The 24,962-nt window shown below is 45.5% G+C and overlaps 1 protein-coding gene across 7 annotated transcripts in view; it reads right to left on the bottom strand.

Annotated features, from left to right (window-relative positions):
* Positions 1-24,962, bottom strand: part of PHACTR1 (phosphatase and actin regulator 1) — a 527,020-nt gene that overhangs the window by 54,891 nt on the left and 447,167 nt on the right. For all 7 annotated transcript variants that reach the window (XM_036868637.1, XM_036868638.1, XM_036868642.1 and 4 more), the window contains one exon: positions 11,727-12,048. In XM_036868637.1, coding sequence (XP_036724532.1) covers positions 11,727-12,048 — 322 coding nt within the window. The remainder of the gene's footprint in view (positions 1-11,726; positions 12,049-24,962) is intronic.

Below are 24,962 nucleotides of genomic sequence, written 5' to 3'. Positions count from 1 at the left end.
AACTGCAATTATTGTTAAAAAAAAAAAAGAAAAAAAAGAAAAAAAAAAAGAAAGAAAGACAATAATCTCTTGAAAGGACAGAGAAAATTTATTACCCTCCAATATGATGCTGAAAATGAAATTAAACAGGAACAGCTTTTGTCATTCTGACTGCACAGAGTTATAAAGAGAGTTTTCAGAAAGGAGAGGGAACAGTCAGACGTTCTCTTCTCGGAGCCCAAAAACGTGTGAGAAATTATGCTACAAATTGCAGTGCCTGCGGCTGGAAAACGACGGAAGTAACCTCTGACACCCAAGAAAACAGTTAATCAGCTTCATTTTAGGAAAGCAGGCACACATTGTACGTTTCATCACAGCCTTCTGAGATAAGAAACTCAACATTGGAGCCTTTGTTTTTTTTTGTTGGCCTTTAGTCAGCAGGAAATGATGCCGTTCTATAGATAGACCAGGGGACTGAGCTTCCCTGAGTGGAGGATGTGTTTTGAGCTTCTTTTTTTTCCAGCCATGGTAATGAATGTAAATTAGATCATTCCCATCCCTTTGTCTGTCCTTCCAGGGACCAATGACCCACATTTCTGAAATAGTGTCTGGGGTCAGGATGTGATGAATAAAACCATAAGACACCCAGAATCTCACCAACAGCAATCTCCATTTCTGATGGAGGAACCAAACAGTGGTGGCTTTTCCACATGACTTTGTCCCTCGACATCAGCCAGTGTCCTAGGTCATGCTTGGCTGGATGTGGTGCCAGGAGGGCATGATGTGAACTGAGGACCATGTTTGGGTCCCAGCTGGGCCACTCACTAGTTGAGCATCTTGCTCTTTTGGTTCTTCATCAGGTAAATGGAGAAACCTTTCTACCTACCTCACAGGCTGCTACAAGATCAGAGTATAATGCTTTGTAAACGTCAATGTTGGTAGTTGCTGTTTTGGCAAAGGATGTACTTAAACACCAGCAATTTATCAGAAACCATTCATTATGGATATTATCCACTAGTTTATTAAAACACTTCCTTTATTTTCTTTCTTTTTTTTGGTTTTTTTTGGGGGGGTTGTTTTGTAATAGTTTTTTATTTTGTAATAATTTTAGGTTTACAGAAGAGTTGCAAAGAAAGCACAGATAATTCCTATATACCTTTAAGCCAGCTTCCCCTAATGTCAACATCTTTCATGACCATGGTGTATTTGTCAAAACGGAGAAGTTAACATTGATACCACATTGCGAAACACTTCCTTTCGCTTTTTAACTTTTTTTTTTGGCCGTGCCACGTGGCATGCAGGATCTTAGTTCCTTGACCAGGGATCAAACCCAGGCCCCCTGCAGTGGAAGCAAGAAGTCTTAACCACTGGACCACCAGGGAATTCCCTAGCTTTTTAAATATTTGTGGTCTGCAAAATCTTTTTGGACAAGGGTTTCCAAGAAGATCAAAGCATCTATACTTATTCATTAAGCAAGGGCAGGGTTTCTATTGATGTACACATAGGAATTCAGGGGCAGATTCTCTCTTATAAGAATGCACTTCCTTTTTTATCCTCTTAAGACTTTGAAAGATGTCAGTGGTTCATCTAGTCTCATTTTAACCTTCTTCTGACCAGGTGGCTCACCAGCCTTGCAGGGGGGATGTGTCTTGCTCAGGGTGACATTACCTTGCTCTGAAATCTCATTCTGCCTCTTAAAGCAGCAGTTAAATTGCAAAACAACATCTACATGCAGCCACTTACAGATGATAAATACATGCTGTAAAGTCAAAGTACCAACCTAAAGTAAGAGATTGATAACTCTGGCCTCAAAGGGTCAGGGACAAATGTCTCACCAGAATTGGAGGAGATTTTGAAGAGATGGTCATCAGTATAAGAAAGAGAATCTTTCCCTGGAAACACATTTCATTTGAAAATGCATGCCATTTGCTATACGATGAACAAAATACCGAACTTCTTCAAATAAATGCCATTTCACAAGCAAATAACATTTAGGTATTCAGAGGTTCATTTTTGCTCTGGTACCAAGGCACAGTTGCTCATCATCATGAACACTGATTTGCAGGTGGAAACACTGACATAAACCAATGCGGTAGGGCTTCCCTGGTGGCGCAGTGGTTGAGAATCTGCCTGCTAATGTAGGGGACACAGGTTCGAGCCCTGGTCTGGGAAGATCCCACATGCCGCGGAGCAACTGGGCCCGTGAGCCACAACTACTGAGCCTGCGCGTCTGGAGCCTGTGCTCCGCAACAAGAGAGGCCGCGATAGTGAAGAGGCCCGCGCACCGCGATGAGGAGTGGCCCCCGCTTGCCGCAGCTAGAGGAAGCCCTAGCGCAGAAACGAAGACCCAACACAGCCAAAAATAAATATAAAAATAAATAAATAAATAAGAGCCTTCCCTAAATTAAAAAAAAAAAAACCAATGCGGTAATTATGTCAGACTGTTAAAGCTAGAGAAACCCCAGGGACCATCCATCTAGTTCAGGACCAAGAATCAGTCTTTAGAATTTCCTGTGACCCTGGAGGCCACATAAAGTAACTGTCAGCCCAAAATGTTTTTATACTAAGATTATAAGTGAACTGTCATCTTTGAAAAGTCTAAAGATAATTATGGAATAACAGAATTAATAAAGATTGAAGGGGTTTGCGGGGCTACTGATTTCAATTTCTTCTGTCCAATGCTGAAATTGTTCCTTTTTCAATAATCTTGACAGGCAGTAATTTAATCTCTAGCTAATGTAAGCAGTACTCAGTAAGTGTTGCCAAGAGTTCAAGATGGTTCTGGAAGCCTTTCTGGTTCTGGTTGACCATTGTTGGTCTGGACTATCTGTATTAACACCGATGTATAGCTAACTTCCCAGGAGAGGTAAAACGGTTCTATTTCTAAAAACAGTCGCATTAGAGATAACTTCAATATTATCGACATGGAGTTATAGGGTTGGACAGGACATTAGCAGACAATCTCACCTGTAGGGTTTTTCTTTATGAAGTCTACAAGTAAACCATTTGGGACAGCTGCTAGCCTGATTTTTTTAAAAGATCTCTTGTATTCTCTCCAATGGTTCCCAGGCTCTTCCTTACATCAGATTACAACCTTCTGTCATTTCTCTCGTTCTCTATAATTGGCCTTCTAAAAAGCTGGAGAATAACTGTCAACTTCCTGCCTTTTCTATCTAAAAATCTCATCACCCGTTTGGAGACAGTGTATCATTCCTTCCTCTAATCTGCCTAGAATATTCTCTCATTCCTTTTCTCCGTCTTCTCCTGGTTCTTTCTATCTTTGAGATTTCAGTTTAAATGCAGCTCTCCAGAGAAACCCACCTACCAGCTGACCTCCTGCTGCGCTCTCCCCTCCCCCCAGCTCCCTCGCTGGTACTGAGTCGCCCAGGTCACACTCCCAGAAGACTCTAAGCCACGCCGAGGGCAGCACCCTCTATATTTTGTTCACTGCTGTATCCCCAGTGCCAAGCACAGAGCCCCATTCAGAAAAGGTGCTCGGTAAAAAATTGTTGATTGATCTTCCGGTTGCTAAGGAAACACCGATACTTTCCTTTTTCTTCGCTGGGCCTGTTTTTCACTCAAGGTGTATAAATCCTTAGCCTCAGAGACTGCATGAAATTTTCTCCCGGGATTAAATTTTCTCCTGGCAAATGTCAGAGCTTTCCTAATCTAACTGTTCAGGGATTCTGGGATAGGAAAAGGTAGAAGAAGAATGAGTTTATCAGAACTATAATTTATTTGTCCACTTTTAAGGCTCATATGTAGGAAGTAAATTTCTCTCTCTAGAATTAAATGTATGATACTAAACCAAAACACAGTGGGTGAAAAATAAAACACATTAAAAATATCAATTGGCTGTTGATATACCTAAGTGATAATATTGACACAAACTCAATACTTGGCTTTTTTAGTTTAAACCCAGAGATTTCAATTATTCTTTCCATGTGGCCTTACCTGCTTTACTATCTAATACACACCCTCTTCTACTCTGCTTAGGGTGTCCCCCTCATTCTCCTTCTGCCCCTTCACCTGGCTGTTCCCATCTTCCAGACCTTGCTGTAAAAATCTGAAAGTTAATTTTAGTTTCAGTCCAAGGATGCTGAACGATCAATGATAAATCTCTACAACTCAGCAATTTGCTGGAGGAGCTACAGACGATCATTTTCCCCAACTTTATCATATATGCTGGCTATGCTCCAAGAGGATTAAATGAAGGAACAGTGAACTTCAATGGGAAAAGTTCATAATCAAAGTTACAGCATCTTCAACTCTAGTTCGACATTACAACAAGCAAAGACCTAGGTTTAACTTTAAAGGATGAACTTTTTTCTTTGCTTCTAGTATCTGCAAAAGCAAAACAAAATGGGCACAACTCAGCAATGGGATCAGGAGGGTACCCACTGCTAGAGCCTATTTCCATCATTAAGGGAGTCTCCAATAAAACATTAGAGAGGAAGGGGTGGGGGAATGAGTGAAACAGGTGAGGGAAATTAAGGGGTACAAACTTCCAGGAACGAAATAAATGGGTCGTGGAGATGAAATGTACAGCGTGGGGAATATAGTCGATAATAATATTATATCTTTATACGGTCAAAAGGTACAAACTTCCAGTTATAAGATAAACAAGTACTAGGGATGTCATGTACCACATGATTAATATAATGAACACTGCTGTATGTTCTACATAAAAGTTTCTTAAGAGAGTAAATCCTAAGAGTTCTCATCACAAGGAAAATAATATTTTCTCTCTTTTATTTTGTACCCATATGAGATGACAGATGCTCCCTATACTTAACTGTGGTCATCGTTTCATGACGTATGTAAGTCAAATCATTATGCTGTGCACCTTAAACTTATACAGCGCTGGATGTCGATTATATCTCAATAGGACTGGACCAAAAAAAGCATTAGTTATGCTCGCAGATTAAAATACCTTTCTATTTCAAAGATCATAAGAACTTTTGATAAAATTCATTTAAGAAATGTTTACTGAATATTTCCTATATCATGGGTCCTGTGATGAACTGGGGGCGGGGGTAGGAGTCGAGTGGGAAGGCAAGGATGGCTCCTGGCCGCATCTAACAGAATACACCCAGGAACGCACAACAGGACGCAGTGGGTACAGCAGGAGGATGTGCAGGCGGAGCTTCCTCTGGGAATCTGAGAAGCGATCACAAGAGGATGTGGCATTTTAATAAAGTCTCGAAAAATAAGCAGAATTTTTCTCTGCAAAATGGGGTGAATTCCAGACAAAGGGAACCATTCAAAAATTTTAGGATCATGAGCAAAATTAATACAAAAGGTTAAAGACATGGTTGCCCCACCATCAACACCACTTAATATTTACATAATGTGTGTCTTGTGAGAACTCAAAGCTCAAAAGTGAAAAAGAACAGCAGAAGCAACCTAAATATCCATCAGGACAAAGTGGGTTAATAATAAGGAAATACCATAGCAGCTACTAGGGGCTCTACATTCATTCTTCATTCATTCGTTCATTCATTCATTCATTCATTCAAAGTGGTTCTCACCCTTGCAGACTGTATGTTCTACTAGGTAAGAAGAGCAACAAGGAAAGTAAAAGGCAAACGTAGAATGTTAGATGGTGAGAAATGTACAAAAGAACAAAGGGGGACTGGGGAATAGGCTGTGTTGGGAGGAGAGTTGTGGTTTGAAATAGAGCAATCAGGGAGGGCTTCACTGAGGAGGTGACTAGAGACCCAAAGAAGGTGAGGGAGGGAGACTTTAGGATACTAGAGGGAAGAGCAGTCTCAACTGAGGGAACAGCCAACACAAAGGCCCTTGGTCAGGAGGATGCCTAGCACGTCCAGGCCTTGTGGTAGGAGAGAGTAGCAACGTGGAGAACAGCAGATGTAGTCATGGGGCCGACAGGGGCCCAGGCCTTGGTGGGCTCCTGGGCTGAGGCAAGGACTTTGCTTTTTACTCTCTGTGAGCCGGAAAGCCAAGGAGCGTTTGTGCATGTTGTTATGGACTGAACTCCACTCCCACCCAATTCATGCTTAAATCCTAATCCCCAGCACCTCAAAATGTGACTGTATTCAGAGGTGACTACGTTAAAGGAGTAATTCAGTTAAAATGAGGTCAGTAGGGTGGGTTCTAACCAAATGACTAGTGTTTTTATCAGAGCAGGAGATGAGGACACAGACATGCAGAGGAGAGACTGTGGGAGGACAGAGGGAGAAGACGGCCGTCTGCAAGCCCAGGAGAGCGGCCTCAAGAGAAACCAGCCCTGACAGCACCTTGACTGTGCACTTGCAGCCCCCAGAACTGTGAGACAGTAAATTCCTGCTGTTTAAGCCCCACAGTCTGTGGTACTTTGCTATGGCGACCCTAGCGAATGAATATAGTCCTGATCAGATTCTCGTTAAACCTCACCTCTTTGACTGTCATGTTCAAGACAGACTGAGGGGGCAGGAGTGGAAGCAGCAGACCAGGTAGGAGAGACCCAGCAAACCAGGTGAGGGACCATGGGGGCTAAGACCACGGGGCGGCAGGAGTAGGTGGGAGGTTGCCCAGCCTAGACAGATTCTCAAGGCAGACCTCTTAGGACCTGCTGACCCATCAGCCACAGGGTTCGAGAGAAAGAAAGGTGTCAGGGGTGACCCCGAGACTTCCGGCACGAGCCACTGCAAGCATGAAGTCGCCTATCATTGAGAAGGGAAAGACTTGTCTAAAGTGCATTCCCTTAAGACTCTTCCTAGAATTCTTTCAAGGTCCACATGTGTACACACCCCACCTTCATTTTACTAAGACAGAAACCAGAGCACACAGAACTGATGAACTGAACTAAGATGGGAAAGAAAAGTAATGTCTGATCAGGATTTTCAGTCTGAATTCCAGGATGGATGCCACCTACATCACAGAGCTGACTGCAGACATTAAAAATAAACATTGGGGCTTCCCTGGTGGCGCAGTGGTTGAGAATCTGCCTGCCAATGCAGGGGACACGGGTTCGAGCCCTGGTCTGGGAAGATCCCACATGCCGCGGAGCAATTGGGCCCGTGAGCCACAACTACTGAGCCTGCGCGTCTGGAGCCTGTGCTCCGCAACAAGAGAGGCCACGATAGTGAGAGGCCCACGCACCGCGATGAAGAGTGGCCCCCGCTCGCCGCAACTAGAGAAAGCCCTCGCACAGAAACGAAGACCCAACACAGCCATAAATAAATAAATAAATAAATAAATAATAATTAAAGGTGCTAATAATTTTAAAAACACAAAAAACATTGAATAATATATATTTTTTCAGGTTTTAATCATTTAATTGACTAATGCCTTTGAATGGGACACATTCAGAGCTTTTTCATGTGCTCACTCAGGCTTCAGGGCAGAGGGAATGGATTGTACAGACATATTAAAGACGTAAAAATATATTTCTCTAATAGTTTAATGGAAACTAAAAATCAGAGGCCTTTGTTCTCTCCACTTGTAGCAAGTCAAGCTCATTTACCCCAGAGGACGAAGAAGGGTTGCCTCTTACACATCCTCCTTTCTTCTTTGGACCCTGTCTCCACCCAGTAGGGCAGCAAGCTCAGAAGATTCTGAGGATAAGGAGCTCGCAGAACACTTGGCAGGGAGGGGAGGGAAAGAGACACAGAAGTCGGGCTCCCTCCCACCTCCAGCAGTGCCAGGGTTGTTGCCAGGGCCTGGATTCCTAGAAGCTTTGACCTGCTCCTGGCTCCCAAGGGCCAGATTAGGAGCTCTGAGCAGAGCCATGCTTACTGACTGTCCTCTTTCCCCGACTTACTGGGCAGGTACATTACATGTCCCAGCATCATCTCTCCGTCACCAAATGGGCAAGGGAAGAACACTGGTTTGCAGCAGCGGGGGAGAGGGCTCTCATACCACACCCCCATGCTTCCCAGCTCTTCTTCTGGGATGGGCTCAATCTCTCTCCTTGGTGGAGAAAAAGCAGCTAAGAGTGAGGGTCCTCACCAGGCTCAAGCCCGAGTCGCTGTTGAAGAAAGAGGACCAGGACAGAAGGGGTGGCCCTGAGAGGCAACCACGCTGCTGTGGAAGGAGGCCCTAGGGCCACCCCTGTGGAGTCACCTCCAAAAAAGATGTGACTCATCAGTGAAGAGAAAATAAACGAAGATGATCTAATTCCAGGAAACCGACACGAAATTTCCAACAAGATTGGATCAAATCTGTTTGCAATATGCCTTTTAGGGGAACTGAAGGTCAATTCTGTGTGCTGAAGAATGCTGCTTAACATTCACTATCATTTATTGGGCACTTACTGTATGCCATGTAATAAGACGACTGATGTAGATTGTCACTTGTTCCTCACAAACAACCCTGACGAGGTTGGTGGTGTTATTACTATCCCTGTTTTAAAGATGAGGAATCACAGGCAAAAATCAAGTGGTATCTCTGAGACTGAAACCCTGGCAATTAGATTCTGGAGCCCATGTACTCAGCCATGATGCAGGGGCTGCCTCCAGACTGGCCATGCCGCCTAGTGACTTTGATAAACACGGAAGCTGGTCTCTAGTTCCCTCCTTCCCCCCAAACCCGGGGAGCCAGCACTGTTCACTAACGAATGTGATTTTTCAATGTCATTAAGTAGGTTCAGGTTAGGCTAACAGTTAAGAACTTCTTCATACAAGTCAAAACAGATTTAAAGTAATCTTGGGAGAGCACGAACAAGATGGTAAAGGATCTAGAAACCGTCTCAGCAGACGATTCCCTGAACTTGGGATTATCAGCCTGAAAGAGAGAAGCCACTAGATAAAGGGAACAGTAACTATTTTTAAAGATTTGAAAGCCTCTCACAGGAAAGGAAGATTAGAAATAAGACTGGGACAAGGGATTACAGTAAGTAACACTTTTCACTTAACATAAGAAACAACTTCGTAGTAATCAGACCTTCTGGACAGTGAGGCAGGCTATCTTGGAACCTAGGGAGGGTCCCATTCCCACAGAGACCAGAGGACAAATCGTCAGAAAGGCTACAACAGGCAGCAGGCCGGCTGCCTTGACGGTCTTAAAGGTCCCTTTCAATTACAAGATGACTATTTATTCAAATTTATAGTCCGAAGTCAGGCATTCATGCTGTTAAATTCATCATTCGATTTTTGCATTACCTACAACGTTTCACCAGGATGAGACCATAGGTCTGGACTAACACCCTGTAGGGTACGAACGTTCCATGAGATCCCAGGTTCTTTGCGGGCAGAACGCCTATGCACTCAGTAATGTTCCTTTCTTTTTTTTTTTTTTTGTTCCTTTCTTCTTGCAGTGCTTTCTGGGGTCACTGGAAATTGTCAGGAGAAAAAAGAAATCATCCTTTCTGGATGAAACTTGGTCAGAACAAGAGTGAAATCATGTTGACAGGTAGGAGGGAGACTTTCCAGGTAGTAAAAAGAAAGGTGACATCACTGGAGACAGTGGCAGTTGCTGCACTAAACTGAAAGGTGGCCCATGACCCTGTTCTGCTCCCAGATCCTTCCAGGACTCCTGGAAGACGACGTGGATCCTCAGAAACATTCTCAGTCTTTGTTTGGCAAGAAGACCTCACTTTCTCTGTAGGGCTACATTGATGATGTAGGCATTAATTCCCTGTGTCCTGGCTGGTCCACCAGAACAACGCTATGCCTTGGCCTAGGGTTGGTGGGGAGGGAGACAGGAGGTAAGGAGGGTCTGGGGGTGACACGAAGCACAGGAGATTGCTGTGGCTCAGCTGCCAAGACCGTGCTGCCCTTCTTCCAATCTCCTCCACCTGCAATGTCCCAATATCTCCTTTCCTTCCCCATTTGCTCTCTTTGATTCATTTTAATAAAGAACCTGATCCAGTGTAGGTCCAACAGACCTATTCACTGGTCTACACTCGACTGAAATATTCTATAAATACACACGGAAATTACTGAACTGAGGAATATCACGTAACTTATTGGTTAGTACTTTCAATGGAAACTTTAAATGGCATGTTTTAGGTGCAAATGTATTTAGCAATGTCCTACTAATATGCTCTCATGAGTATCTTTTTCAGATGCTTATTACCTCCGGAAGAGATACAAAAATGTACTGGGGGTTACAGGAGAAGTGAGGGTAGTAAATTACATTCACTGCTAGCTGTCTTTAGGAAAGCAGTTGTGCTATATATAGTCAAAAGAGTTCTGGATTTGCAGGAGAACGATCCAGGCTTGAAGGCTCGGCCCCTTGACTTACTACCTAGGACGGTGCTTGTCAAAATGTCTATGGGGAGGGACCAGTTTTGTTGGTCAGTTGGTCAGTTGGTTGATTTACATATTTACATATTTTAATTTTTAATCCATCACAAACTGATGCTTTCAAAAATATAATAAAAGTGCATGACAAATAAAACCCCTTTTATCATAAGACACAAAATTATCCTGTCAAATTGCTATGAAGGTATCTAAAAGCTTGCTCTCAATTTCTGTACAATTTCTGCAGATGGGCACCAAGTTTGAGTAGCTGGCACTGGGGAACTCAGCCTTCCTTAGTTTCTTTGCTGACTCAAGTCTCCCTAGGTGGTGTGACGATTAAGATAATAACAAAGGTATGTATTAATAATAGACTAAAAAGTGCCATCCAAATTTTAAATTATGACTGTCCTCAAAATGATGGCAATGGCCAAATACATTTTTTTTTCAGTAAAGGGAGATATTAACGTGAACCTATCAAGTCAGAATTCTTAGTGATAACAACTTCTCTTGGAGTCATTAATTTTCCAAACACAGAATACTTGGCTGACACAGAGGGAGGGAAAAGCCACTGAGAGTCAGGAAACTACAACAGAAAGCTCTCGGCTGTGTCCATCTCACCCCCCGGCTCTCTGCCTGGTGGTTGGCTGCGTGCTTTCCAGGCTGCAGTTTTCGTATCTGGTCTGCAGGACCCAGTTAACTAGACTGGGTTGGAATCACATTGGGAAATCTCAGCCACCTCTTGGGCACAAGCGAGGTGGTATTTGAACGCGCGCGCGCACGCACACACACCCACTCACACTCACACAGGCAAGCGATTCAGAACCAGCACGAGAGATCTCCCTGGGTGGTGGGGAGGCCTGCCCTTGGAATCCCCTTGGCAGTTCTCCCTGCAATGCTACTGGAGGGAGACTCTGATGAAAGAGGGGACTTCAGCAGTTGTTGGTAAATATCTGAGGCTCAAACTCGTACCATCAGACTACGTCTGCCGCTTCCTCCATCGGCAAGAACGAGGGCGTACCTCTCCACCTTTCCCTCTGTTTTCCCACCACTGCCCTGCCAGCTCTCATCTCTTCTTATTCTACATTCACGTTGTTTTTTACATCATAAAAGTAATATACACAAAGTAAAAAATTAAGCAGTACAGAAAGATACAAAATATAAAAATAAAAGATTTTCTCCCCATCTCCCTGCCCTAGGGGTTACCACGTTAATGATGATGTGCACCTGCTTCCAAAACACGTTAAGATCTACAGAAGCACAACATGTACTATCTCTCTATCCACCCACCCATCCACTCACGCATACTCATACGTATACATATGCACTACTTTTTCTTTTTGATAAACATGACTGTTCTATAGTTTGGCAACTGGCAACAGTTTTTTCTTCCATACTCTCCTTGACATTCAGATTCTGGTCTGATTTTACCTTCACCCCCCCTTCCCGACCCCCACCCTGCCAAGTGGGTGTGAGCCCTCGCTTGCGCTGGCCTTCCCACTCCTTGGTCACGGTCGGATCGCCGAGCCCTCCTCTCCTGCCCTCGCCCCTTCCCTGCATTACCTTTCCAGCCTCTGCATGGTCATGGCCAGCGTTTTGTTCAGTTCATCTATCATCCTGCAGCCCGAGGGGTGCATGGGGAGGGAGCCGGTGGCGGCAGGGAGGTGTTGGCTGAGGCTGCCGTACTGCAGCTGGTGCTGGATCTGGGAGGGCAGGACGGTGTGGTGGTGCTGGGCCCCGCCCTGCTGGCCGCTCTTCTGGGCCGCGTAGGACGCCAGGGAGAGGTCTGGCCCCCCCATGGGCATACAGATCATGACTTTCTTTGGAGGTAGCGGAGGCGACAGCTTCACTGGCAGACAAGGCAATTTCACAGGGGCGCCAGGATCTGCGGCAGAAGGAGGGCGAGAGGCAGATGTGAGTTTGGGGGCATCAGAAAAAACCTAGCACACCACAGGTGCCCACCCGGGGACCGTGGTCCTGGAGGCGGGGCCCTGAGATGAAATGCTTCAACCGAAGAACCGGCAGGTGAGCGCTACTCAACAGGCACCCGCCAGCTCTCACCTCCTGCTCGAAGCACGCTGCCCCCAAGGGCCCTCAGGGACCCAGATGCCGGGGGCGTGTGTCACACAGCTGCCAGGCTGAAGCTCGCCAGTAGGAAGGGGGAATGAGCTCTTCTGCCCATGGAAACCCAAGCACCTTCAAAGAGACCTTTTCTAGGACATGCGCGACGCCGACAATTGCGCCACCGTCACGTGGAAATACCCTCTCGGCTGGCGCTTTCTAACAGGCACGGGATTAGAAGCCAGCCCTGGACTCAAGTCCACTAAGAGTGTCTTCCTCCAGAGGTGACTTTAATGCCACCAACCTTAACTCCCTCATGTGGGGATGCTCGTCCCACCTGAGAGGATGCTTTACAGGATTCGTGGTCACAGAGAGGGCTCAGATGCCCCGGGCCGGGCCTCGGCATGAGCATGGTGGCTGGGCTGGCCACTCACGTGGCATCCACGGTGGGCTCTTCCAACTGTAGCGCGGCTCCGACAGGCACTCCGGGGGCCTGATGGCACCTGCACCCACCCCGCCCCTTGGTTCCGTGACGGTGGCACTGAAACTTCCCGGAGATGCTCCAAATTAAGGGGGGCTCCAGGTCAGACAGACCAGCCCTCATGGTGTCTTTGGGATGACCTTGTAGTGCCCTGTCTGGACTTCATATTCCTAAAAATCACCTAGCCCTGGGGACTGCGGGTCCATGGCTGAGTCCTGTGGGCTGTAGGCCACCTGGGAGAAGCCGGGCCAGAAGGGCAGCGGCAGGCGGGGCGTGTGTGTGACCTCACACCCACTGTCCATGCCGGGAGCACTGCAGGCTCCTGCCTCTTGGTCTCTGAGGTCTTCGATTTTTCTCCAGCTATCTGCCTGAGTGTGGCCTTCTCCAGTTTGACAGCCTCAGTCCTGCCAAAATGACATTCTTTTGGCACAAATCTGATCCTGTTGCACTTCAGTTTAAAACCTACCAATGGCCTGGAAATAAAGCCCAACTTCCTGACACATCATCAAGGCCTCTTTGTGTCCCCACTTTATCTCTATAGAGTCTGTGCTGGTTCCCCCAGCTAGAAATAACCTTGCGTGTTGCACCTGAAAAGCTCCTTTTCTCCTGTGACATGTCCTGCTTTCCTCCTGTGGGTTTTACTTCCTTGCTGACCCACGCTCAGTCTCGCTCTTCAGCTAAGTCCCTGGCTGGCCTTTGTCCCTCACGTGCTCAGAAGGGCTGCTGTGTCTCCACTGGTGGCCTCGAGGCTCCTCACCTCCACAGATTTCCTCTCCTGTTTCACAGAGAAGCCCAGGGAGGGCGCTCCAGGCCCCTCCTTCTCTTTGGATCAGCTGTCTTTTCTCCCCATCACCCCAGGTAACCACCCTCACTCCTGAACTGCTGGGTTCCCCAAACCACCTGATGTTTCAAACCCCAGAGCCTTGGTTACCTGCCCTCAGTTCTCTGGTTTGTCTTCTGGGTCAATCCCTACTCTCCCTTCAAGATTCAGCTCAAATGTTACCTCCACTGAGAACCTTCCTGATGGGTTACATCACTCCCCCTATTCTGCAGCCATTGGACCCACTGTGGGCATGTGGTAGGTCAGTGCCAACAACCATGGTGATGATGATGGTGACAGTGATAGATACTGCCCACCCTGCCACCACGAGCCAGACAGTGTTCTAAGTGCTTTTCTTATCTCACCAGCTTAATCCCCTCAACAAGTCAGTGATGTACACACTACGATCTTCTCACTTTTTACAGATGATAGCCCTGGACTCTGAAGACACTGTACCGTTCTTCCTGTTTACGCGGCTATCTCCTCCCACACAGAGCAAGGACCATGAATAATCTGTCATTATAGCCTCAGTATCTTGTACAGCGCCCAGCTCACCTAGCAAGAGGCTCAACAACATGTTGACAGAATGAGCCGAAGCTGTGATGCTCTGCTATGGGATAAATTCACATGTTGTTCAGAAATAGAAACTCGAGGGAGCATAAAATTGATGGAAATTTTAGGATCAGGCGGTTGTGGGTATGTGGACACTAAACTGCTGATCCTACAGCTGAGATACAGAAAAGCCTAATAATTCCAGGGGGCTGAGAAGACTACTCCCCTAACAACAAAGTGCGAACCAGTCATAACCAAAGGCTCCCTCCCCCGACTGCTCATCCTGTTCCTTCCTTAGGAGCCTCCAAGCACAGGACACAAGGTAACCGTGTTTAGGACCAAAGCAGGCAGTGCTAATTCCAAAGTGGCTGAGATGCAGAAGCTCAGCACCCCGGTCTGGGTCCTGTTACTGAAGGGTACACTCCTGTGGCTCTTGGAAGCCATAGCGCAGACCCAGCAAGTACAATGTGTCCTGAAGCGTTAGGGTTTTCATCCAGGGACCCGTGACCCACGACTCCTTCATTTGTGGGTCTGGCTGTCTAAGGCAGTAGGGACTCATTTGCTTGGGCAGAAGAAAGCAGAGCCAGGAGGGCAGCATGGAATTGTCTGCCTAAGAAGGGTCAGTGATACATTGATGGATTCCACCCATCTTGCTAAGCTATAACTTTCTGCACACACAGTATTTCTTGCCACTACTTCCACAGCAAAACTTACTTGGCTTCATCACCAGAAAAATGGACCAAGTGGATGCCAGGAATTCTAACAAAACAGGCAAGGAAGACATGACCAACACGATCAATTTAGTGGAGGTGGTTCCTTTCATTGTTCTAAGAAAGACATGCCAGGGCTCATGGAGAACCCCTTTTTCTCCTTTCCTACCTGCATCTCTCTTCTGGTTGTTTCACTGCACATGGTCACCAATTAAATAGGGGTAGAGAAGGAAAGTGAATCATGTCAAATAATTTTTGGCTCAGTGGATTTGGTACAAACAGAGGAGATGAAGAAGAAGGTTAAAGTCAAGTGAAACTGTCTACTTTCAGTGAATTAGCTCTGCAGCCCCCATCTTTCTATAACATGTGGATAACTGAGGAGAACCGGGGCAGCTCAGATTGGCAGTACCTTGGCAAGACCTATTTTTATAATCTTATGACATCTTAATACCAAGTCATTCCTCATAACAGATCTGGAAGCAGGATTCGGAACCAGCCGCATGTGATCTGCTATTCTGCGTTTCTGGCTCTTTATCTGTCTATCCCTCTCAAACTTCTGCGCTCTCTGCCCCTCTGACCACTACACCGGCCTGGGACCTCAGCTCTCCTTTGATTGTGCTGACAACTGGGTCCCAGCCCTTTAATCCATCCCCATCCTGTACCAAACGTCTCCCTACAACACAGGTCATGCTTGAAGTCTCCCAATGGCTCCTTGCTCCAGCGAACATTGCAAGTCCAAGGGCAACACTCTGGGCCAACCCTGTCCCACTCCACCAGGTGTCTCTCACTCTGGTCCGTCCTGTTAGGCCAGTTTCCACACAGGGTTTCCCAGTAACCATGTTCATCCCTCTTCCCGGCCTTATCTGCTACTCCCTGATGATCAAAATTGCACTCACCCTTCAAAGCAAAACTGAAGACCACATTCCCCATCAACTTCAGCAGGAGAGGCAAATTCCTGGGCCCCACTTTCAAAGATTCAGATTCAGTAGGTTTACCATGAGGCCCAGGGATCTGCTTTGTAAATAAGTCTCCAGATCACTCTGACCTAGGTGGACGGCACACTTTAAGAACGTGCCACAAGTTATTATAGGATGGAGAAGCACAACACCATTACCAAAATTTGTCCTGCTAGAAACAGAAGATAGACTATAAAATCACATTCATTTAGCTCTGTTAGCATCAGCAAATTGCTTAATCTGTTTGACGTTCAGTCTTCCAATTTGTGAAATGGCGATGAATGAATAGATCACGGGATTCATGTGAAAATTAAATAAGATAAAGTACATACACTGGGCTGCACAGTGCCTGACACGTGGTTCCTCAATAAACAGTAACTATAACTCTCGTTGCTATCATTTTCATCATTACTGAACTGCTTCCTCAGGAAGCCCATCCGTCCTCCCCAAGGTTGGTTTAGGAGCTCACCACTGAGCTCTCACGGCCCCCGACTTCCCTTTACCACAGCATTTCATAGACAGTGGATTTAATCCATCTCACTTCTCTTGACTTGTTGCTAATGTTTATTTGCAGTAGGTGGACCTGATGTGTTAATTAAGTCATCCTGGGCGCAGCTGTTTCCTCACCTGTTCACCAGCAGGGCCTAGTGCACAGTAGATGTTCCATAAACGTTTGCTGGTTTTCCTTCTCATCGTGTCTTTAGAGCAGCGGAAAAAGGTAGAACTTAGGGACCAGTTTCTCCTACACAAAGGGTCTGCTAGTCAAAGAAAGTGTGGTCCATGGACTAAAAGCTGTGGCAGAACCTCTTGGGAGGAAATGCAGAGTCTCAGGGCCCAGCCCAGACCTTCCGACTCAGACTCTGCATCATGACAAGGTCCCCAGGGGACTCAGTACACAATCAAGTTGAGAACCATCCTCTAAGAGCCACCACTTTGTGAAGAGGCTGCTCTCTCCATCGGCAAAATGACAAGTGCCCAGGGCTTCCTGGAGGACAGGCAGCCTGGTGCTTTGCTCTCTGAGGGCTGGGCGGGGCCGGCTAGAGGCTTCTGCTGCAGGCTGAGGGTACCATGGCCTGGAGAAGTCACCACGAGCTTAGAACTCAGCAGAGTTGGAGTTTAATCTCAGCTCTAAGACCAAGAAGCCCTGTAGCTCTGCCTAAGACATTTATCCTCCCTGAGCTTCAGTTTTCCCATCTCTAGAAAGGGAGCATTGCCCACCTTATAGGTCTGTTATGAGAAGTGAACAGATTAACGTCTACACAAGCTCCATGTAAGGGGATAAGTGGGCTGAAATACAGCCTGAGGTCTGGCTTTGAGCCACCCAAGAAGAAGGGGCAGCTTTGTGTAATTCATTTCACCAAACGGCACCTTTTTATAATTTTATAAAATCCCCAAACAAGTTAGCAGAGGGCCTGAGTATAAAATACCCCCAGTAGGTGGTGGTGGGATGAACTGGGAGATTGGGATTGACATGTATACACTGATGTGTATAAAATGGATGACTAATAAGAACCTGCTGTATAAAAAAATAAATAAAATAAAATTCAAAAATTAAAAAAAAAAACAAACCCCAGTAGAGTCCTTGATATGTAACAGGAGTTCAACAAATGTAGTCTTAATTCATTCTGAAATAATAATATTATGATATATTCCGGGCTCCTCCCACAGGTTATTGTGAGGGTCCGACAAGATAATGTGGACATGCTTTGTAAATTGCAAAGTGCGACATACATCTGCAGCGTTACAAATAGGACTCTTGCTATCCCTGTGAGAGTCTACCTCACCTGATGCTTCCCAGCCTGGGAGGGAGAGATAGAAGCCTAGAAATCAACAGAGTGTGTGGTGGGTCTACTGTAAGTAAGTGGGTGAAAAAACCTGGTGAAAGTGAATCAAGTAGCAGAGCAAAGAGGCTTCCGAGGGACCATCCTAGAAGTCTTCCATGATTGCAACACGGCACTGCGGAAAGGGAAAAAGGCAAGGTTGTCCAGGTTTCAGCGTGCCGTTCCGATGCACACAGTCCTGCATCAGTACTGAGAGCTGGTGGAGAAGGATGCAGAACCAGGAGTCAGAAAACCTGGATTCTCTGGGATTAATTAGCTAAGACATTTATCTAAGCTTCTTGGGACCCAGGTACTTTTACCTCTAAAAATCCAGGGATTAAAAATGCCTTCTTTACCTTGATAGCACCTCCCTGAATACAATACTTTGCCTCTCTCTGATGCACGACATTCGCCTCTCTCTGATGCACGACATTCGCCTCTCTCTGATGCACGACATTCGCCTCTCTCTGATGCACGACATTCGCCTCTCTCTGATGCACGACATTCGCCTCTCTCTGATGCACGACATTTACGGATTAGGGTAGGACACACACTACCTCAGTCATTTATAGTGACTGCGCCTGCTGGGGCACACACAAAGCTCTCTGCTTGCTGACTTAGAAATGGGTGAGTCTTCGGCAGCCAGACTGACCGAGATGCAGTATATTCATAAAACTGTCTCTGCTGATGGAGTGGAAAGAGCAAGAACAACCAGTTCCAGAGAACAAGAAAAATAAACCCAAACTACGTCACAGAGCCAGAAAACCCAAGGGGGCTATATTTCCAAACCTGACACACCTCTGGCTTATGACTTCACACAAGAAAGTGAAAACCCCCGATTACTTTTGTAGTTGAGACTGGTAGCAGAGGACTGTAGTCTACACACTGAATGAGTCTGGGCTAAATGAATACACCCCTAGCCTCTCTCCTCACTTTTTAAGTTAACAGCAGCTGTAGAAGCTGGAGAAGCATTTATAACTTTATAATAGATGATTCAGATACACTTGCCAATGATAGTAGCACTTAACATCTTAATGAACAAAAGTGTTGTAAGAATTTCTCAGTCATTTGTCACCTGGTTCTAGTGGGTTAGAATCTCTGGTCTCCTTTCATAGATACAGGCATCCATCCAAGGACACGAAGAGTCTGTAAGAAGTGTACTTAGAACTTAAATAAGAGTCCAGTACCACGAAACCACAGAATCAGATTCCCCTGGCTATAAGAAAGGTGCTTATAGGAGCCCCACCAATCACTTTGGGCCATCCTGGGGATTTTAAGGTAGTCTGGCCTTTTTTTTTTTGGCCAGATGCCTGGAAAGGCAAAAATGTGTTGACTGAGCCCTCATGGTGAAAGGGCTAGAAGAGTATCAAGTGATTTGTATTCAATGCCCTCAGCCTGGCTTGCTCTCCTAAGCCAGCCCAGCACACGGAAACCTCAGCAAACACCTGACGTTGTGGGGACTGTGTCCTGAGACCTTCCAGAATCCTAAAATGAGGGCCATGATCACATACGCATCACCAGCACCTGACCGTTTCAGAGCCTTTCCACAAAGACACATTTTTGTTTTTAAATGGACCCTTCCCAAGGCCACCTGGGGAGATGACAGCAAGTAGGGAAGTGAGCGCCTCCCTGATATGGTGACACGGGGCAGTGGAGGGGTGGCTCACCAGCTAACGGGGTCACTTGGGCATGTCAGCTCCGCCACAACTACATTCGATTTTGTAAAAGTCAAACTACACCTTATTCATTGCCGGGAAACTGCTCTCAAAGAGTCAAAACTGCAGATGTCCCTATAATCACAAGAACAAACACCTGTTCATAAGATCAGTATTTTGTTAGAAACTGTAAGTCATGGATAAAAACACATTCTATCGTTTATTTTTGCAGCAATGCAGACTAGTGCTGGTGCTCCCAGGGAGACCAGGCAAGGAGACGGCCAGGCAGTGGATAACTGGGTGGTTGAACCCGAGCCTTCCACGAGACAGGCGTAAAGGCAGGCGAGAAGGTCCAGAATGGGCAACGGAAAGCAGCCCGGATTGGACGGTGCCCACCAGGGAGGGCTGCTATCTTGAGCATCCAGGCAAAAGCTGAGAGCGAGTCAAATCGAAATCACAAAGTCATGGAGGCAAACATACACATGCTCGCCTGGTCTCAGCACACGGGAACCAGGGGGTCTATCTGTGAAGTTTTAAGCAGTAAATTTAGATCACATACAATGAAATACTACTTAGAGCATATCCCGATTAAGAGGTAGTACATTCATGGTGAAGGTATCAAGAAGTTCAAGCTAGATCCATAAATCTTTTTTTTTTGAAGTCTTAATTTATTTTTTATTTATTTTTGGCTGCATTGAGTCTTCATCGTGGAGAGCGGGGGCTACTCTTCCTTGCGATGCGTGGGCTTCTCATTGTGGTGGCTTCTCTTGTTGAGAAGCACGGGATCTAGGCACGCGGGCTTCAGTAGTTGCAGCACTCGGGCTCAGTAGTTGCAGCATGTGGGCCCTAGAGAGGATTCTTTTTTTTTCTTTTTTTAAAATGTTTTATGTTATTCTGTTTTATTTTTTTGGCTGCGTTGGGTCTTCGTTGCAGTGCACGGGCTTCTCTCTAGTTGTGGCATGCAGGCTTTTCTCTCCTCTAGTTGTGGTGCATGGGCTCCAGAGCACGTGGGCTCTGTAGTTGTGGCACGTGGGCTCCAGAGCACCTGGGCTCTGTAGTTTGTGGCACACAGTCTCTAGTTGAGGCGCACAAGCTCAGTAGTTGTGGTGCATGGGCTTAGTTGCCCCACGGCATGTGGGATCTTAGTTCCCTGACCATGAATCAAACCCGCGTCCCCTGCACTGGAAGGCGGATTCTTCACCACTGGACCACCAGGGAAGTCCCTAGAGTGGATTCTTAACCACTGCACCACCAGGGAAGTCCCTAGATCCATAAATCTTATAAAGGCAAATGAGGACAGCTACAGTTCATCTCTAACCCTACATCCATCTGATGCACGACATTTATTCACTGTCAGAGGACACACTCAGATTTCTTGCATTTATACTGATGGTGGTAGCTGGTCTAACCATCTGCAGGGTATCCCCATATCCCCATGAAATTCCGAGTGTACTCCCTGACACCTAAGGCTGGACCACAAGTTTGCCCGATGGATGACTGTCATGTTCTAACTGCTATCCTTACGGGAAGTTGCTTTTCTACCTAGGTTATCATGTTTCCTTCAGACATCACAGAACCCATGAGAATCAGATTTCATTTTCAGCAGCACTCAGAGCCGGAGAACAATGTGCGCAGCTTCTCCTAAAGAAGCAAGTGTCCTGCTATGAACCCATGGGCAAATGATCATCCAGCTCCTGCTTCAATGCCTCTCATGGCCTCCTGTCCTGCTGCTGAACAGCACTAGCTAAGGACACAGCAGGGAACAAGGCAGACTAAATCCCCAACCCCGGGGGAACGTACCCCTGGGACACTGAAACAATGTCCAAGAGGAAGAGCCAAGGGCAGCCGCTTGGTGCCCTCTGCAATTTCACGTTGACGCTGGGCAGCCCCAGTTACATTCATCCATCCAGTTGTAAATCCATCCAACAGCAGTAGCATGCATCTTATCCAAACATCAAGGAGACAGGCTTGGTTGAAATCAAGCAAATGCTGCTAAAAGTCCACAAAAGATGCCCTCTTCCTCCTCCAAAGTTAAATCCCTCGTTGTGGCTTTCAAGGTTCTCCACAGTTACCCTCAACCCACTGCTGGCCTGACCTTTCTTGACTTCCCTACAGGAATCCCACATCCCTGCCAAGCTGCGCTGTTTGCTATGTCTTGAACATGCTATGCCTTGCACGCACGTGCCTCTGTGAACCCTGCTTCCCATTTCCTGGAAAGCTCCTCACCCATCCCTACTAATTTTGCTTATCTTTATGGCTTGTCTTAAACATACATTCTCCTCCATGATGCTTTTCCTGATTCCTCCCAAAGGATTTGATCTCTTACTATTTGAATTTCTTTAGAACCATGTTTATACATCTTCACATTAAATATTTTCTGTAGCTTACAACCATCTACAACTCTGATAAGAAAACACTTTTTGTAAATTATATCAGGGCTGGAAGAGGACTTTGCTCATAGTGCAAAAAATACACAAAATATAAGTGCCATTCAGCCTTACAAAGGAAGGAAATCCTGTCACATGCCACAGCATGCATGAACCTTAAGGACATTACGCTAAGTGAAAAAAGCCAGTCACAAAAAGACAAATACTGTATGATTCCATTTATATGAGGTACCCAGAGTAGCCAAATTCATAGAAACAAGGAGTAAAATGGAGGTTCCCAGGGGCTAAGGGGAGATGAAAGAGAAAGGGGTGTTTTTAATAGGCAGAATTTCAATTTTGCAAGATGAAAAAGTTCTGGAAATCTCTTGCACAATGTGATTATATATAACATTACTGACTGTACATTTAAATATGGTTAAGGTGGTAAATTTTATATTATGTGTTTTCACCACTAAAAGAAAAGTGCCAAGTGAATTAAATCTCCAACCTAACAGCGCTCCAAAAAAAGAAAGGTATTTTGTTGCAATCTTTGCCTTGATCATAGATGTCAGAGCAGAAAGCACCCTTTTAAACATGTTTTAATCCATAGATAGTCCTTAGATGCACTAAGAAAAGCATTTCTGCATTTTGAGAAAAGAAAATCAAGTCCGGAATACTATGGAGAAATGGGTATAAAGAGTAAATTCAGGCAATTTCCCATCCCTTCAAAATATCAGTAATCAAGAGACTGTGAACCTTAAACCTCTTTATGAGGCCTCTGGGTTACGATTCATTTTTTCCGTTTAAAAGCACAGATGAGGTCCAGGGTCTCAGTGGTGTAATTATCAGTTTTCTTGCACTTTCTGAGTAGAATACCGGGAGGGAAGGCAAGGACAGAGACAAAAGTAGTTAGGTGATTTTGGAGGGTTGGAGAGGAAGCTGAAAGAGGAGAACAAGCAGGGTGGGGTGGGATATACTGGGAAGAAATGGGGACAGAGAAATCTAATGAAATTACAGATCAGAATGTGGGTGTAGAACAGCCCACTGTAGATACTGTCCTCAAAACTAGAGAGACAGCTCTAAATAGAAATACTGGTTTTACCTTGACAAGCTCTGCATAGAGGATTCTCATTAGACACGTGCTGGGGCTGAAAAAATACCACAGGGCATGGCTGCCGTCTGGCAGGGAAATTTGCAGTTGCAAATACTTCGTAACATTGAAACTAGCAATCAACCAGTTCTGATAATACAGTAAGCTTCCCTGTATTTCAGGTTCTAAAGACAGTGCAACTATACCCTGGGCCCGTCCACATTAGCAGAAGGACTTGTTTTTAAGGATCAGCAAGAGTTCCCTTTCTTTGCTGAGCTGTCGGTTTCTAACTGTGGTCAAGTGCTTCCCATGTGATCTGCCCCGTTCTTGATTCTTAGACCGTCTCTTTCTAGCATGTTCTTTGAAACTCTTTATAATCGAGTGCCTTAAGAACATTACTTATTTTCGAAAGACTGGACAATTTTTTTGTCTTTGAGTTATACAAACAAAGCAGATTTTCTAATTTCTTAAACAGATTAAAAACCAAAGAGAAAATAAAAAAGCAAACCAAAACAAAAAATAAATAAACAAAACCCAAAGAAAACTAATGATTCCGTTGTTACGAATTTTAAGAATAGGTATCTTAGTAGAGATGGTATAAACTAATGGTGAAGAGGAGGGCTCTGGGGTAAAACAAAATGGGTAGAGTCTGTCTCTGGACTTACTAGCTACGTCACCATGACTGAGTAATTTTAACTTCTCTGAATTTCATTTTCCTCCTCTATGAAAAGGAAAGAATAAAGAAAATAGTATCTACCTCATAGGACTGAATGGTACATTGTAAATTTCTCCAAAAATGGCAGCTGCCATTATTACCCAAGTGTGACTGTCAGACTGTGAAGCTCAGCTATCACAGAAGTTGATCATCCTTCATTCCAATGGCACTTGTGGGGTATCTAATCACAGGTACCTTATGCAGAAGGACTGGATTATTCATGCAATGTTTAACATTTGACTCCTGGAGCCAGGATGGCTGGAGAGGTGATTGATGGAGACTTAGAAAAGTAGGAGACAGTATTTTTTGCTTCCGCTACCCTTTTCCTCTGGGGTCAGCCATTATTCCAAGAAGGATGCGTTTTGAGAATCATTATCTCAGATCATATCGTTATGCAACCAGCTCTGCTGGGCACTGTCCTTCCAGAATGGAAGGGAAGCTGACACCCAACAACTCCTGACCCTGTGATACAGGTCGCTGTGCATACTGATGTTGGAGATAAGAAGGATGAAGATGACAGCAAGAGAAGAGGAGTTTGGGAGAGCAAGAGGGCTTCCCTGTAGCCGGCTAAAGAACAGAGAAAACGTACAAGGCAAATAGTCTCCAAGTTAATTATGATTTTCCTGATCAAATGGAAGCAAATGCCAAAGCAGAGATATTTCTGCATATCTTTCCCTGATCGTGCACCCAGATGTAGCCTCAGCCCAGGCTCATGCTTCCTCCAGTATCTACTGGACCAGTAACCACTGTCACTCTTTACCAGCCATGCTCGGTGCCTTTCAAGTTGTTGTCTGTTTCCTTTCAAAAATGTCAGCAGAACGACGGACACTGAGAACATGCTAAAACTCTCAAGTCTCAACTTAAGAGTTCTAGAATTCTCAGTTTATTAATTCCTGCTCCACGTGGCCCAGGTGCCTCTGCTGAGTAAGAGAACAGGGTTAATGGGTCTGCCTCATGGTGATGCAGATTCATTATGACTGATTGTTGACTTACAAAAATTGAGCAAGTCTAATGGAGTTTAAACCCAAAAGGAAAGCACCAGACTCGCAGTCACGGACCCCTGTACCTGTCTTGCCTTCGTCATATTTAAGAGGCTACCAGGTAGAATATGGTAAGCATCATCAGCTTATATGTATTTTTATCCATTTGACCCAAGCTCTATGGAGGTGAGATGTACACATAATAGATAAAATCCACTCTCTTGGGGAAAGAACCACGGAAGCTGGAGAGCCTGGGCTAATAGAGCAAGAGAGGCCTGCGGACATCAGGCCACCCAAGTTCTGGGCTCATGGCTGAAGTTGACATGTGCGTCTATTAATTGGGTAACTAGATAAATTAGATTTAACTTAATGTTAGTTTAAAAAATTGCTGTCAATTCTTCTTTTAAAATGTCTTATCTACTGGTCCATTCCCTCTCTTCCCACTGCCATCAGTCAGATGCTTTGAGCTTCTATTTCAACAACTGGAGCGGCCTCTTAAAGTGTCTCCCTGCCTCAAATTGTTCGATTTAATTCAACTAGTGATTTTGGAGAACGAGACACGGGGCTGGCCTCGGCAGCTTCTCTGTTGGACC

This window comes from Balaenoptera musculus, chromosome 11, assembly GCF_009873245.2.
Source record: "Balaenoptera musculus isolate JJ_BM4_2016_0621 chromosome 11, mBalMus1.pri.v3, whole genome shotgun sequence".
Lineage (NCBI taxonomy): Eukaryota > Metazoa > Chordata > Mammalia > Artiodactyla > Balaenopteridae > Balaenoptera > Balaenoptera musculus.
The sequence above is the reverse complement of the archived record's forward strand: the minus strand, read 5'-3'. Positions and strand labels throughout refer to the sequence as shown.